The following is a 15,881-nucleotide window of genomic DNA, read 5'->3' as shown; positions in this document are numbered from 1 at the left end:
AGCAGCCCAGCTGGCTGCATGGAGGCCTCTTAGCCTGTGTGATCTCCAAGACTGTCTCTGAATCCTCTCTAAGGAAGTTCACACCAGGGAAGAGGAAAACCTTCCCAGCCCAGGAAGTGCCTTTCCCTCTGAAGAGAAGCAGCTGGAGGCAGGCTCTGCTGCCTTGAGCTCTCCCTGGTGGGTGGCCATGTACCTGCCCCATCACTGACCCACCAGAAAACGCCGTGTGAACCCACTATGGCCCTGGCTCCCTTTGCATAACTGATACTTCTCTTCAGCTTCTCCTGGTTCCCAGGCCCCACAGTCACTTGTGAAGAATGCCTCGCTGTTGGTGTTCCAAGAGGAACAAGGGCGCAGGGCAGGTATGGATGAGAGGCGTGTGGGCCACAGTTTGTGGATGCCAGTTTTATACCACTTAGGTGTTTGAGGAACCTGGAGTTAGAAAAATGTCAACTACAAAGCACAGAGCATTCAGAAAGGAGAGAGGAATAGAGAGAGAGAGAGAGAGAGAGAGAGAGAGAGAGAGAGAGAGAGAGAGAGAGAAAAGAAAGAAAGAAAGCCAGGTGTGGTGGTGCACACCTGTAATCCCAGCAATTTGGGCTGCTGAGGCAGGATGATTCCAAATTGAAGGCCAGCCTCAGCAACTTAGTTAGGCTGTAAACAACTTTGCAAGACCCTGTCTCAAAATAAAAAATAAAAAGGACTGGGGATGTGGCCCAGGGGTTAAGCACCCCTGGGTTCCAACCCTAGTACCAAAAGAAAGGAAAGGGAAATCTACTATGCATTCATATACCCCTTTACTAAAACAAGATCCCTCTGATTAAATAACAACTCGTTCCTTTTCTCCATTTTTAATTAATCAGGAAGTATCTATCTCTCAGCCTGGCTTCTCTGATCAGCACAAAATGAACCATGTGACCACAATAAATTGTCTGGCTCCAGCCTCAAAACAAAATGGAACAAAATCTCGACTCCGACTTACCCAGCATCCCATCAAGGGTGACTGAGATGTCTCATTCACTCAATACTCACTGACAGTCTCCGAAGAAAAGCACTACACACAGTGCTCGCGGGACCGCGGTGAGCAGAGGTCCTCACGGAGCTCACAGTTCAGTGGGGAGGGACATTTACTCAATGACCACACAAATAAATGACTGAGGCACCATGAGAATGTGTGAAAGGGACCCTGCCCCAGCAGGAGACGGAGGCGGTCAGAGCCCACCAAGATCCAAGGAGTCAGTAGGAGTTAGGCAGTAAAGAGGCAAGATGAGGAGAGAATATTCTCTAGACAGACTGTCACGTGCAAAGGCCGTGTATGAGAGGAAGCGAAGCCTGCTTCAGATACTTACAGGCTTTCTATAACTGGATCCAGAAATCAAAGAAGAGCTTGGTGTGAGGCCAAGTCATGCAACATTAAAATTTTTGATTTTTATATTAAAACTAATGGAAAATCATTGAAGAGTTTTAAGCAGAAGGATGATACCATCAGATTTGCATTTTAAAAAAGAAAAAAAGCAGTAACAGCACTCTGGCTCCAATGTGAAAAGGTAGATGAGGTGAGACCAGTGGCGAGGCAGTTGCAGAGAGCCAGGAGAGAACTGTGGCTTCCACTGCCTGGTGGTAGTGGTGGTGGTGGAAATGGAAAGAAATACAGAAATGTGCAAGATGCTGGTAGGAGGTGACACTGGCCAGTCTGCAGCAATAGGTTGAACAGAGAAGATGGGAGAGACCGGCGGTCCAGACATGGCTGGCCTAAGGAATTTGTGGGGACACCCATGTGACTAGAAACATTAGGTGCAGTTTGATGGGAGCACCAAGTGATTAGTTCTGACTGTGCTACATTAAGATGTCTTGATATCCAGGTGAAATCATTGAGTACCCAGTTGACTGCAGAGCTCTGAATCTCAGGGCAAGAATTCCATGCTGAGAAATAGAATTGGGAGCCATTGAGGAATGGGAGACAATCTGTATGAAAGGCACAGATAAGACAGAACTTGAGGATAAGAGTCAAGGGATTAGGACTGAGTCCCAAAGACCTCCAGCATTTCATGCTATGGCGGACTTGCCAGCAAAGGAAACAGAAAAGAAGCAGCGATGAGATCCAGAAGGAAGTTTGGAACCTGGAAGCCAAGGGAAGAGTGTTCCAGGAGAGTACTCAGCTTGGGTCAGTGCAGTGAAGAGATCAAGGGAGACTGGGCTGCAAGATGCTCCTTGGATTTATCAACATGAAGGTCACCCGTGACCTTATGGAGAAAGCTTTCTGCTGAAGGACACAGGGAGGAAAACAGCACAAAGTAGGTGAAATGTGAATAGAAAGTGAGATCATGGAGTCACCAAGCATTTTCATGAAGTTTGCAGCTCTGAGCAGGTGAAAATCAATGGAACTCTGCCCACCGCCAAGATACGAGAGACTTTATAAAAATTGGAAGAAATCTTCTGGGACACAGTTCCACACTTCACCCATCCCTCAGATTGCCCGAGACCCCAGTGGGAGAGAATCCATGGATGGCAAACCTGCAGACCTCCCAAACACCCACAACCTTCACACTCAGTGTGCTACCAATTGGTTGAGAGAAAGGAATTTTCCTTTGCTTTTCCCATACCCTAGGCTCCCCTTTCCTCTTCCAAATCTCATTAGGAAGTCAAATTAGGGAGGTCCATGCAGCCAAGTTTTGTTTTGCCCAAACAGCCCTGCCCCTCCTCCCAGGCCTGCTCGATGGAGGTTAATGGGATTCCAGCCTCCCTCAGCCCAGTGGAAAGCCAGGGTGACCTACTTTAGGAAGTCCTGCCCGTTGAAACTGACTTGTTTTTCAACAATCTTCATCTTTATCCCCAGCACCACTTCTCAAAGGACAGTCATGAGTGAACAAATTAGTTGCTGACTTGTTTAGCTCAATAAATCAAGCTGTAGCTCCGACAGCCCATCGCCAGGTAGAGACAGGAAAGACAGATTCTGAACAAACTGCACATCCTTCACTAGTTCCTCTGGCACCTTAGTGGAAAATACCCAGGTTTCCTGCAAATCAATTCTGAGATTCCATCACCCAGTTCCTCCAGTGTAGTCTGAATGCAAAGAATTATTGGAACTCTTAAAAAAACTTATTTCCTTTCTTATAGTCAGCCTTGGAAAGGACTATAGTCCCTTAAATCATTCCCAGTTACTCTACTTCATGAACATTTTACTAGTCAAAGCCCGTGTTTGTGAGGTCAGAGGAATAATGACATGTTCACATTTTCCAGAAATCCAAAGCCACCATTGCCCAGGAGGCCAGAGGCATCTTACTCCTAAATCCAAACTGGGAGTTCTAGGGCCCTCCCTGCCTCCTGCAGCACTTGCCCAGGTCCATCGATGTCTCCAGGATAGAAAAGGAAGACAAGTTTTGGACTAGAGGAGCAGTTGGTAGAGCTGAGTCTGCAGGTGGAGTTCTTGATACCTCCTTTTTCCAGCGCTGCAGGAACCTCCCTCAAACCTCTCTCCACCCACCCAGGTCTTAAACAGCCTAGTGAATGACTTGAGCGCCCTCTTGTGTTTCATTGAGTTTCTGCAAGTGTGAAAATGAGGATTATTTGGAATATATGAGAAACCGAACACTGCGTATGAATGGTTTAGTAAACACTCTGGAGTCTCACTAGTATGTGTAAGTCAGAAGGGGAGAATAAATCTCTAGAAGAGGCAAAACTAATTTCTTCTGTGGTGTTTTTGGAAGTTTTGTTTGGAAAAGCTGTACGAAAAAAAATCAACCTTTACCAAGCCCTATTATGTATCAGTCGCAATGAGAAGTGATTTCCTCACAATAAAACTCTGGGGTAGATATGATGATGTTCCCATTTTGAATATGTAGTAACTTCAGAGAAAGGTGAGGTAAAGGCCCCTGTCTCATAGCTAATAATTCAGTGACTGAACCAAAATTCAGATCCAGTTATCCATGCTAATGTCAGGGGGTTCTTCCCTGCACACCACACTGCCTTCTAAATGTAAAAGGAGGAAATATTTCTCCATGTTCTCTTGTATTTTTCATTTTTCTGTTGTGAATTGTCTGTTTGTAAGTTTCCATCACTAGGATTGTGGTCTTTATCTTAGCGATTTGGGTTATATCTCTATAATATTAACACTTTGTTAGTTACACTTAACAGAGACATTTTTGCTAATGCACCATTTTTTTCCTACAATTCAGGTACAGGCTGAATATCCCTTGTCCAAAATGTTTGGGACCAGAAGTGTTTGGAATATTTACATATACATAATCAGTTATCTTGGGAATGGGATCCAAAATGGAACACAAAATTCTTTTCTGTTTTAGATACATACACTTTATATACATAATCTGAAGGTAATTTTATGCAGTAGTTTTAGTGCACCAGCATTTTAACTGTGACCCAAGTTGGGTGTGAAATTTGTGGTGTCATGTCAGTGTTCAAAAGTTGCAGACTTTGGAGCATTTTGGATTTCAAACTTTTGAATTAGGGATATTAAACATGTACCATTGTTTTCATTATAAAGATGTTTTTAGCTAATGTGTAATTCAAAATAGTTAGCTTTTTTCTTTTGATTGCCTTTTAGTCTAAAAATTGAGAAATGTAAAATTTCTCTGTTGTTGGTGGTTTTGTTTTTTTTTTTTTTTCTTGAACAGTGGATTAATTTTTGTGACCCGGTTGCTTTGGCTTTATTATTATTGCTTGGTATATAGCCCAACCCCACTTGTACAACCTTCCTTCCACTCCAACTCGAGTAGTCTATTTGTATAAGTCCTTACCTATAGTTTCTGGAATCTTCACTCTGCACCACTGACTTCTATTTCCATTTTACCTTGAATCTCACACCATTCTGATTATCATGCTTTATCATATACTCTGGTGTTTGGTATAGCTAGATCAACCCTCTTTTCTAGAAAAGTGATTCAACTTTAATTCCCAAATTGAAAAACGAAACCAAATTAGCAAAATGTCATATCTTGGAAGACATGGCTTATAAAAAGGCATAAATAAGAACCTTTGTTAGGGCTTGAACAAAGAACCCCAGTCCTATCTGGCATTTCCTAAAGAAAATTCACATATGTTCTTATCCATTTCATTATTTTAAATAGAATTTTATAATAGAAGTAGTAAATACTGTGAAGTGATTTTTAATTAAATTTGAAGGTCAAAGGAAGTACAAGAGCTCTACATTCATCTCGGAGATTAATTCATTTATTTCAACAAACATTTGAAGAGAAGCCACTGCATGCCAAGTCCTAAGCTGAGCAGTGGGATATAGCTATAACCAAGGGAAAAAATGGTCCCTACTGTATTGGGACCTGATGGGGAAAACAGATGTTAAACAAGAAATTCCAAGGAAAGTGTGAGTTGAGTATGCTATGGGAAGTACAATAGGGAGGATCATAAGGAATTTGTAGGATCAGGAGATGCTCCCTCCAGGAAGTATTGCAGAAGTTTGAATCATGGAGAAATGTTCCCATCTAGCATAAGAGAAAGGAGTGAGGTACTTGAAGATGCTAAAATATTGCTCCCAGGCCCTTAGAGTTTCAAATTTAACATTTGTCATATTACTCAACATAATACTATAATTTGTGTAGGGATTGGTGGCTCTAAATTTTCTGCTCTTTGAAATACTCACCAAGCTCTGGAAGTACCTCACTCAGGAGACAGATTTAGCTATAACAGCTTTGACCCAAATGCATTTGCTACAGAGGATTTCTACAAAGCTTTGTTCTCAGATGATTATATCTATCAACTGGGCAAGTATCAAGATGATGTGTTAGGATGGATTGGGGATGGTTTCTACAGCTCTGGATTCCTCAGTAGAGCTATTTTTGTTCCCTTAGATTGCATTGTGAATAGTGTCACCCATGGGCTACAGGATATGACTGACTAATATGACCAAAAATCACATAATTAGAGAGATGGGAAGACAATGGGTGAATCTGTCATCTCTATAGCAATGAAAGAGGAAACCTGCTTCCCCAGGCACTGCTGTACCCCAATGGTCCAAGAGGCGGGCTGGGGTATAAAGTAGCTCCAGTCAGGTGCCAAGGCTCTTGCCTGGCAGTTCCTGCAGGAAGGCCAGAACCAAATCTTGTAAGTCCCTCTGTGAACAACATCACAACTCCACAGACTACAAATCTTTAGAGAAGCCTGATCTCTAAGGCAGCTGCTGAAACCACTGATCCCTAGGCCAAAAAAATGCACGACACAGGGAAAGGACGTTTTTGTCTGTCTAACTATGTAGCAGACTGTGTCAGTGTAGTACTTCAGCCGTTTCTCCCAGGAAAGCATCTCTTTTGGTCCTCAGGTAGGTATCGTTAGATGACAACATTAAGACTCAAAGACAGTGCAGGACTTGCCCAAGATCTAGAGCTAGCAAGGAGTGTAGCTCGAATCATCACATAGCCATTCATTCAGTGGCCCACTGAGCGGGTACTGGGGTGCAGTTGTGAAACCTGGGATTTCTGGTTTCAAGAAGCCCCCAGGCTAGTGGAGGAGACCAGAAAGTGAAGAAGCAATTAGAATCCTAGGGTCTGGTTACAGAGACTTCATGGTGTGTGGAGATACAGACCAAGGGTGCTTACCTCAGCCAGGAGATCAGAAAGGATCCTGAAGAGGTGACACATGAGCTGAGACTTGCAGGTCACCAGAAGAGATTACTGAAAATAGATTGTGGGGAATAATAATAAGTGCTGGTAAGGATGTGGGGGGAAGGAACAGTCTTAGTAGGATTGAACATTAGTACAGTCACTAAGGAAATCAGTATGGAGGTTTCTCAAAAGACTAGAAATGGAACCATAATATGACCCAGCTATACTACTCCTCAGTACTTATCCAAAAGAATTAAAGTCAGGATACTATGGTGATACATGTATATATATATATATATATATATATATATATATATATATATATATATTTGTTTATAGCAGCACAATTCACAATAGCCAAGTTGTGGATCCAGCCCAGGGGTCCATGAACAGATGAATGGATAAAGAAAATGTGTTGTATATGTACACAATGGAGTATTATTCAGCCACAAAAGAAGGAAATAATGTCATTTGCAGGAAAATGAATGGAACTTGAGAGCATTGTGTTAATTATGTAAATTTTCCACTTGTCAGAGCTCAAAAAGTTAGATTTTGAAGCAGTTTAGATTTTCAGATAAATGGTGTTCAACCTGTAACAATGGCTCAGGTGCCAGGAGCTGGGCTAAGTACTTTATGCAAGTTGGCTCATTTAACATAAACCTTTGGAGCTGACATATGTTATCCCCGTTTTAAAGATTTGGACACTGAGACACAGAAAGGTTTGGGAATTTGCCTAAGGAGGTGCAGCTAGGTGAGGTGGAGCTAAGATGCACACCCCGGCTCCCCTCACCCTGAGCTTTTTGTCTGGTCCCATCTGGCTGCCAGAACCCAGTGATGGGGTTCCACAGGGCCCACCAGGTCTGGAGTCATTGCTTTCTGGGGCCAGGTGAGGGCAGCCAGAAGCAGCTGGTACCAACAGAAGGTTTCCGTGCTCCCGAACAGCTGAGGTGAACCAGCTGCCAGCTGGACAACATATCCATTGGTCCCCAGCCAAGGATTCCCCACAGTTAGCAGCCTGGGGGTGTAAAAAGTCAGGCCTTCAAGCCTCAGTCTCTGCTACCTGTGTTTCCAAGTTCACTCATCTCTACTCACTTGCATTGCCTCTCCACAGAATGAGATAATACTTCTAACCCCACCAGAGTGTCATGAGGGGAAATGAAATATCAAGGGTCACACTCAAGTGAATATGACTCTTTTTCCTCCCCAGCCTTTTCAGTGGGCAGGGTGGGGGTCCATCATTTATCTCATGCAGCCCAGTTCCTCCTGGAACCTCCTCTTAGTGACCCAGGGATGCTTACCTCAGCCAGGTGATCAGAAAGGATCCTGAAGAGGTGACACATGAGCTGAGACTTGCAGGTCACCAGAAGAGATTACTGAAAAGCTTCTTTGAAGAGCTGCCCCCTGTGGCTGTAGACTTGAGTGGTTGTTTTCAGCAGCTGGAAGACATCAGTCAAAGGCAAACGGTTGTGTAGCTGGACCCCTGCCTCCAACAGGAGGAAACAGCCAGGGAATCAGGTGTAGCCCGTGGGCATGTCCTGGTGCCAGGCAGGGCTTTGCCATGGGAGGTCCCTTAAAGACAATGGAGGCAGCAGGCATGGGGGACTCCCAGCAATGGCACAGTGGAGATCTCAGAATGAAAAGGGAGCAGGAGAATTTAGAAGTCGATGATGGAAAGAACCCTGACCTTGAACTAATGGTCTCCTGATACTTAACCTTGTGACTTTGGACTTGTTACACAGCCCCCTTGAGCCTCAGTTTCCTCCTACATAAATTGGAGTCAAGAATCCTTGCCTCTGGTCTGTCCTAAAAATTAAAGATGTGTAAGTAAAAGTGCAGGACAACGTTAAGCAGTTTTCATGTGTGAAGTTCATCTTGCATCCAACACAGCTGGGCGCACACAGACCACATAGGATTTGTTCATTCACTTTTTCAAAAACATTTACCGAGCGTCTACTCTGTGTATGGAAATAAAGTCAAGCATGAAGCAAACATAAACCCTCTGTTTCAGAGTTTACACCCCAGTGAGAGATGACAATCAATAAACATGTAAATAAATCAGCAAGGAAATGTAAATAAAAGTAAGTGCTGCAGACATGTTAAAACTGGATTAAAACCACACAGGATTCACTTCATGTTTGTCCAACAGGTAGGCTCAGAAGAGAGAAGAGCATAAACCAGTAATGGCCAGAGAATCTGCCTCCTCTCTTCCTTGTGTCCTCAAACCATGTCCGACCAGATGTCCCCCAGAGTGTGCACCCCTCATCCCCTAACATACTGGCCTCTGTATTTGATTTCCAGGAGAGCAGCACCATCAGCTGAATTTTCAGTAGACAGGACACGCCACTTAATGTCCTTCCTTACCATGATGGGCCCCAGTCCTGACTGGAACGTGGGCTTATCTGCAGAGGATCTGTGCACCAAGGAATGCGGCTGGGTCCAGAAGGTGGTGCAAGACTTGATTCCCTGGGATGCCGGCACTGACAGCGGGGTGACCTATGAGGTAAGTGTGCCTGCAGTGGTGAATGGCAAGCTTCCTGTGCACTTCCTCTTGCCCAGCCCTGTTTTGGGTGTCCTAGATCCAGGGGTGAGCCTGACCCTGCTGTTCTAGAAGAACTTAATCTGGAAGAAAGGCCAACATGGTCTCATCACATACACACTGGTTCAGGCTCTGAGAAGTATCTTTGCAGTGACCAGAGCACAGAAAGGGAATCTGCTAAAGAGCAGATCACAGGTAAGCAAAGGGCAGCGTGCCAAGAACAGAGGCAGAGACAGACAGACAGAAGGAAGTTGTGTTTATATAAGACTGGGCCAGATTTTAAAGGGTAAGGAGTTTATTCTGTCCTGGATGTCATATTTCTTAGACTTGGTCAACATGCCACCTGCACTGAAATCTGGAGCCATCACAAAACCATTGGGAGAACAATCTAGAACAGACATCAGCACACTATGGTTTTTGAGACAATCTACCCTGTACCCTAATTTGTAAACAGTTTTCAAAGCCAGCTACACATCCAATTATATATTGTCTCTTTTACTCCAAGGACTGAGCAGAGTAGTTGTGACAGACACCGTGTGACTCACAAAGCCTAAAATATTTACCATCTGACCTCCTAGAGAAAAAAATCTGCTGCCTGGTGCAATATAAGAGTTTGAGATTCAAGCCAAGCTGGTGTAGCCATTTCTGAGCTAGGATGACCTCTCTGAAACTTGGCTTCTACATCTGGCATAATACTGTCATGTATGTGGATCTGTGTGTGTGTGTGTGTGTGTGTGTGTGTGTGTTTTGTGGTACTGGGGTTTGAATCCAGGGCCTCACGCATACTATGCAAGTGCTCCACCCCTGAACATCCCCAGCCCTGTGGAAGAATTTTGAAGTACAGGTCTACAAATTTCCAAGCCCAGTAGATGGCATGAATGGAATTCCATAGCTACTGTTACACTTATTAAACTCCTATCAGAGTTTTTTGTTCTGTTCCATATAAACAAATTATTTTGTGGTTTTCATGTTTTATTTCCCACTCTCTGTATCTGTGTTTTTTCTACAGTCACCAAACAAACCCACAATTCCACAGGAGAAAATCAGGCCCCTGACCAGTCTGGACCATCCTCAGAGTCCTTTCTACGATCCAGAGGGCGGGTCCATCACTCAAGTAGCCCGAGTTGTTATTGAGAGAATCGCTCGGAAGGTACTGGGTTTGAGCCCACCAGCATGGCCAAGGAAACCAAACACCTTTCTGCTCTAGAATTGTGGGGGTGCCTGGAAGATAGCACCCCAGGATATGGAACTCCTGAGCATTCAAGTGTTTCTAGTATGCAAATTATTTCATAAAAAGTAAATGAGCAAAATAAACTCAGTAGTTAGGCCAAGTGCCCAAACGAATGATTTGATCCAGGCCAATAGGTTTCATCATGAGTCCCACAGTCGATTACTCATGTCTGCCATGGTCAGAATTCTTCCTTTGCCAACTCTACTTTCATGCATTTCTTTTTCAGTCAAGTTACAAAATTTGACCTAGAACTAACTCTACCAGGGGTAGAACTTGTATAGTGTGGGCATTCAATTTTATGCTCTGTCATCTGTCCCCTTCTTTCTCTAATGTGAGCCCTCCACATAAAATTCCTTTTGCAGGGGGAACAATGCAATATTGTGCCTGATAATGTTGATGATATTGTAGCAGACCTGGCTCCAGAAGAGAAGGATGAAGGTAGGTTATTTTCCTATGTAGGTAGCAACACAAATGGCACATGCCTTTGGGAAAGCACCTTGCTAACATGGTTTAAGAACCATAAACATCAAGGGGCATGGTGATGTGTGCCTGTAATCCCACCAACTAGGGAAACTGAGGCAGGAAAAGCATAAGTCCCAGACAAGCCTGGGTAACTTAGTAAAACTCTGTCTCAAAAACACAAAATAAAAAGATCTGAGATTATGGCTCAGTGGTAAAGTACTCCTGGGCTCAATCTCCAGTACCATAAAAAATAACTTAGCCACATTCTTTGACCTGATTATCCCATCCCTGAGGATTTCTCCTCAAGAAGTAATCAGGGGATGGAGTGTGGCTCAGTGACAGAGTGCATGCTTTAGCCCACACGAGGACCAGGGCTCTATCCCCAGCACCCCTCCCTCCCACACACACACAAAAGCAAAAAACAAGGCCAAAATTAGCCACCAATTATAAGGTAATTTGTGAAGGTATGACGTTGGAATATGTATTCAACAGTACACTTCTTTAATATGACCACAAAAATGGAATTTGAATCGGCATTCAGTATTCAGACCACTTTCTGCTTTGGTTCTTGCAGTGGTCTGTGAGGTAGGCATAGGTACATCTACTCCTCAGCAAGGGAAAAGGCCCAGGTCCCAGAGTCAGGAGGGAGTGGCAGAGCCGTGCTTTGAACCTAAGTTTCCTCATGGAATCTGGAGCCAAACAATCCAGATTGCTCATTAACCCTGTGACCTTGGGCAAAAGGCTCACCTCTCTACCTCGGTTCCTTCATTATCAAATAGGTAAAATAAAATAATAGACCCTGCCTCATAGAGAGTAACTTAGTGAGACGCTGTCTTACCAAGAGATAAAACCCATAGGCCAGCACATAATAAGTGCTCTGCAAACATCAGTTTCCCTTACTCCTAACCGTAACACCTGTGTTTGGAGGACATTGGGAAGATGAAGCCTAAACACAAATAAAATCTGTGCCTTCCAAAACTGTCTGTGAAATGCCTACGTGTGTTAGAAATCAATGTCTGCCAAGGTGAGGGACTGGTAGGGAAAAGATGCCCATGTGTTGAGTGGAGGGGATAAAAAGAGAACTGTTCCACTCAGTTGGGTATTTACTAGCAGGATGTTGAAATACTATTTTTAAAGGAAAGGGCATGGCTGCTTCCACCCCTGGAGCACCCAGGCTCATGAAGGCTTCTCCTGACTCCAAATAAGATTATCTGGGGAGAGGGCCAGCTGCAGCTTCCACAGGTTCCCAGGAAAACATCTCAACCACTCTTTCCAGATGATACTCCTGAAACCTGCATCTACTCCAACTGGTCCCCATGGTCCGCCTGTAGCTCCTCCACCTGCGACAAAGGCAAGAGGATGCGGCAGCGCATGCTGAAGGCACAGCTGGACCTCAGCGTCCCCTGCCCTGACACCCAGGACTTCCAGCCCTGCATGGGCCCAGGCTGCAGTGATGAAGGTAAGGAGACAACCCAGACCAGCTGGCAGAAGCTCAAGAAGAGAGGTCTGCCTGGCAATGCAGGTCCTTTACACCCAGGCACACAGTGGCCCTGAAGTGGACAGCAGGACCCTGACTATACTGCTACCCACAATGCCTTGAAGGTTCTGAAGGTACAATATGTCTTATGACATCAGAAGAATTCTGGAGATTGCATGACTGCCCTCTTCCCTCCTCAGCCATGGAGTAATACATGCACATGAGAGCAAAGCAAACAAACAGACATGTCTTGTGACAAACCACAAATAACCAGTTGCCTGATCCTGGTTCCTAATTCCACTTGTTTTTTTATGGAGACCATGAACAGGTTGATCAAGATGGAATCCAGGTGCACTGCCCTAATTCTGTCATCCATGGCCCCTCATCAGTATTCCACCTCAGCCAGAGCACTCATGTGGTGTCAGGACCTTCTCAGTCTCTCTATCTGCAATTGCTTAAAGGTCAGGCTTGAACTACAAGCTTGCAATACCTATGTCATGACAGCTCAGACTTCAAGACTGCACAGAGTTGATTGCTGTGCAAAGGTTGGCTGCCTGCTTCCCAGGGCATGAGTCCTCTCTGCCTGGATAGACCTATACTCTTGCTCTGATCTTACTCTCAGAGATGCAACGAGGCTGGAGGAAGACACATACAGGCTGAGGTACACAGCAAGGAGAAAGCCACTTCCAAGCAGAGGAAAATAAGCCTTACCCCTGAAGTCATTCACTCCCCAGTTCTTCCTGGCTACAGGCTTAAATGCCTCTCCTTAGATATCTCTCTGGACTGCACTCCCACATGCTAACTGCTTTTTGCCCAAAATAAGGCACTTTCGAGGGGAACAAACCTTGCCACAGACAGGCCATTCCTGCAGTTAGGAAAAGCATGACTGACAGATTAATGTTGAAGGTGCTTTCTTAGGGCTGTGGAGCAGAGGCCTGCAGTGGAAATTGAGGCCTTTAACCTCTTGCTCCACAAAGAGAGTCTATCTTCATACCAATTCAGGTGATTCCCAGGAGGTCATGATATTTCTGAGCTGGGCCTATTCTTTGTACCTGGGGTGTATGCACCCTAGAAGCAACCCCTTATACCCACATCCCTTCTGCACTGAATTACTTGAGGGGAATGGTTGAAATGAAGAAGAGACTCCTTTGAATATTCTTTAAAAAATCATTTTTCCAAGACAAGATGAATGTACATCATTGTGTTATAGCAACTGCATCTTTTTCAAGTTTCTTCCTAATGATCTGGACCAAGCTGTTTAGCCCAGTCTTTGACATTTCTATCCCTACTTCTATCCCTCTTCCAAGGAACCTTTGAGGGATCTTTTGCAAATTAGATCTAATTACAAGAGTCCCCTGCTGAAAAACCTGTGGTTGCCTACTGCTCATGTTCAAACTCCTTGGCTTAATTTGTTGGTGAAATGGCCCTACCGAGAACCAGGGGAGAAGCCTGGTAAAAACAAGCACTCACACACATCTGAATCAGTCAACATTACACCCAGAACTGAAAGGACTCTGTGGGGGGTGGGCACTTGAAGCCGGGAGCCTCCTGAGCTCCAGCACTTCCTCTCAGAACACACTATTCGTCCCAGGTGATGTCCTGCCAGGCCATGGGAAGGCTGAATTATGGTTGGTCAGGTCCTCTAACCCCAACCCTATCACACCAGAACATAATCACCTAACTGGTTGTACCTGCTGCCTTTAGTTAGTCCAGTACATACGGTTTCCAGCTGTGTTTTCTGTGCACCATCAACACTGTCTGGCCACGCCATCCACCAACGTCAGGCACCACATATGTGCAGGATGACGGTCTGTGGACATGCGCAGGCTGGCTGCACACGTGGACTTCAGTTCTCCTTTCTGGTTTCATCTCAATAACACACAGACACTCCATGCAGGGGTGTTTGCACAAGCCGGCCCCTTCACCTCAAATACAAGTATCCTTTACTCAACAAAAATGTTCTCAGATGTGCTTTCTGATGTGAAATTTAACCCAGAACTCAAAGAGCAAATGTTCCCTCCTCTGTGCTGCCCCAGTCCCTGTTCCATTTTCAACACCTGGAATTATTGTCAGATTATGTGCCCACCCCCACCCCCATTATCTCATAGGACAAAAGCATACCACTAAGCATTCATTAAATCTTCTTGAATAAATGTGAGTGGACAGATGGACAAATGACTTCATTTTCCTCTTATTTTAGAAATAAGCCACTTATTTTACTTTCCTCAGCCTTCCTCTGTCCCTTTCTCTTGGCACTCACGGACATTCCCCCTGGTGCCCCACCTGGTCAGCAACTGGGGTATTGTCTTCTTTATTACCATCTTCAACAGGGGGATTGAGGTGTCTGGCCAGATGCTGCAATCTGCTCTGGGCACAGATCAGACCTGTGTCTCAAAGGCTACCATACTATCCTCAGAAAAAAGTTCCCTCATCTCTTTTTCTAGAACTCATAGCTATAGACAATAACTAAAGTTTCCATTTCCTCTGAACAAAAGTGCTTATACCATATCTCAGAATGTATCATTTCTTCTAGTGCTGTCCAAAAGAACTTTCTGTGATGGTAGAAATGTTCTATATCCACACTGTCCAATACAGTAGCCACTAGGCACACATGGCAACTGAGCATTTAGATGTGATTAGTGGCTGAAGATGTGGATTTTTATTTACTGGTCTTAGATGTATGGATACATTTTAGACTATATAAATGAACTATGACTTATGTACACTAAATTATATGTACATTTATATTATATATACATTTGTGTGTATATAATCTACGCATTTAAGCATGTTTCACAGTATCCATACATATAAATGGTGCCTATACAAATGGATTGTTACATATACACTAAGTTCTATATATGTGTGTGTGTGTGCGTGCATGTGTGTGTGTCATTATCACCATTCTATCCATTCAAGCATCACTGAAGTGTTTGTATGGGATTAAGAGTAATTGTGAGAGCCCCCACATACCTGGAAAATAGCCTCTTAGACAACAATTCTTGGTTTAGATTTAGACCTTTTCTATTCTATCTACACTACCTAACAACCCTTGAAAGCCATGGGTTCCTTTCTGGATTCCTGCTGGTGGGAAGTTCCGGGGACACAGTCCCAGTCAACTCCTGCCCCTGCCCACCACACATGCTGAACTTCCTGCCCAATTTGGCATATTGCAGATGGCTCCACTTGTACCATGTCTGAGTGGATCACCTGGTCGCCCTGCAGCATCTCCTGCGGCATGGGCATGCGGTCCCGAGAGAGGTACGTGAAGCAGTTCCCAGAGGATGGCTCTGTGTGCACACTGCCTACCGAGGAGACAGAGAAGTGCACGGTCAACGAGGAGTGCTGTGAGTTGGGGAATCAGGTTGGGAGGACGGGCAGAGCAAGCAGACCCAGAAGCCACTGGCACGACTCCAACTCTGCTGTACTTCCCAGCTCCTAGCAGTTGCCTGATGACTGAGTGGGGTGAATGGGATGAGTGCAGCGCCACCTGTGGGATGGGCATGAAGAAGCGGCATCGCATGGTCAAGATGAGCCCAGCCGACGGCTCCATGTGCAAGGCTGAGACGTCCCAAGTGGAGAAATGCATGATGCCCGAGTGCC

At 44.7% G+C, this 15,881-nt stretch overlaps 1 protein-coding gene across 1 annotated transcript in view; it reads left to right on the top strand.

The window, feature by feature from the left end:
• Positions 1-15,881, top strand: part of Spon1 (spondin 1) — a 287,820-nt gene that overhangs the window by 257,546 nt on the left and 14,393 nt on the right. The window contains exons 8-13 of the mRNA XM_047518332.1: positions 8,871-9,072; positions 10,118-10,258; positions 10,702-10,777; positions 12,078-12,260; positions 15,455-15,625; positions 15,714-15,881. Coding sequence (XP_047374288.1) covers positions 8,871-9,072; positions 10,118-10,258; positions 10,702-10,777; positions 12,078-12,260; positions 15,455-15,625; positions 15,714-15,881 — 941 coding nt within the window. The remainder of the gene's footprint in view (positions 1-8,870; positions 9,073-10,117; positions 10,259-10,701; positions 10,778-12,077; positions 12,261-15,454; positions 15,626-15,713) is intronic.

This window comes from Sciurus carolinensis, chromosome 11, assembly GCF_902686445.1.
Source record: "Sciurus carolinensis chromosome 11, mSciCar1.2, whole genome shotgun sequence".
NCBI classification, from domain to species: Eukaryota; Metazoa; Chordata; class Mammalia; order Rodentia; family Sciuridae; genus Sciurus; species Sciurus carolinensis.
The sequence above is the reverse complement of the archived record's forward strand: the minus strand, read 5'-3'. Positions and strand labels throughout refer to the sequence as shown.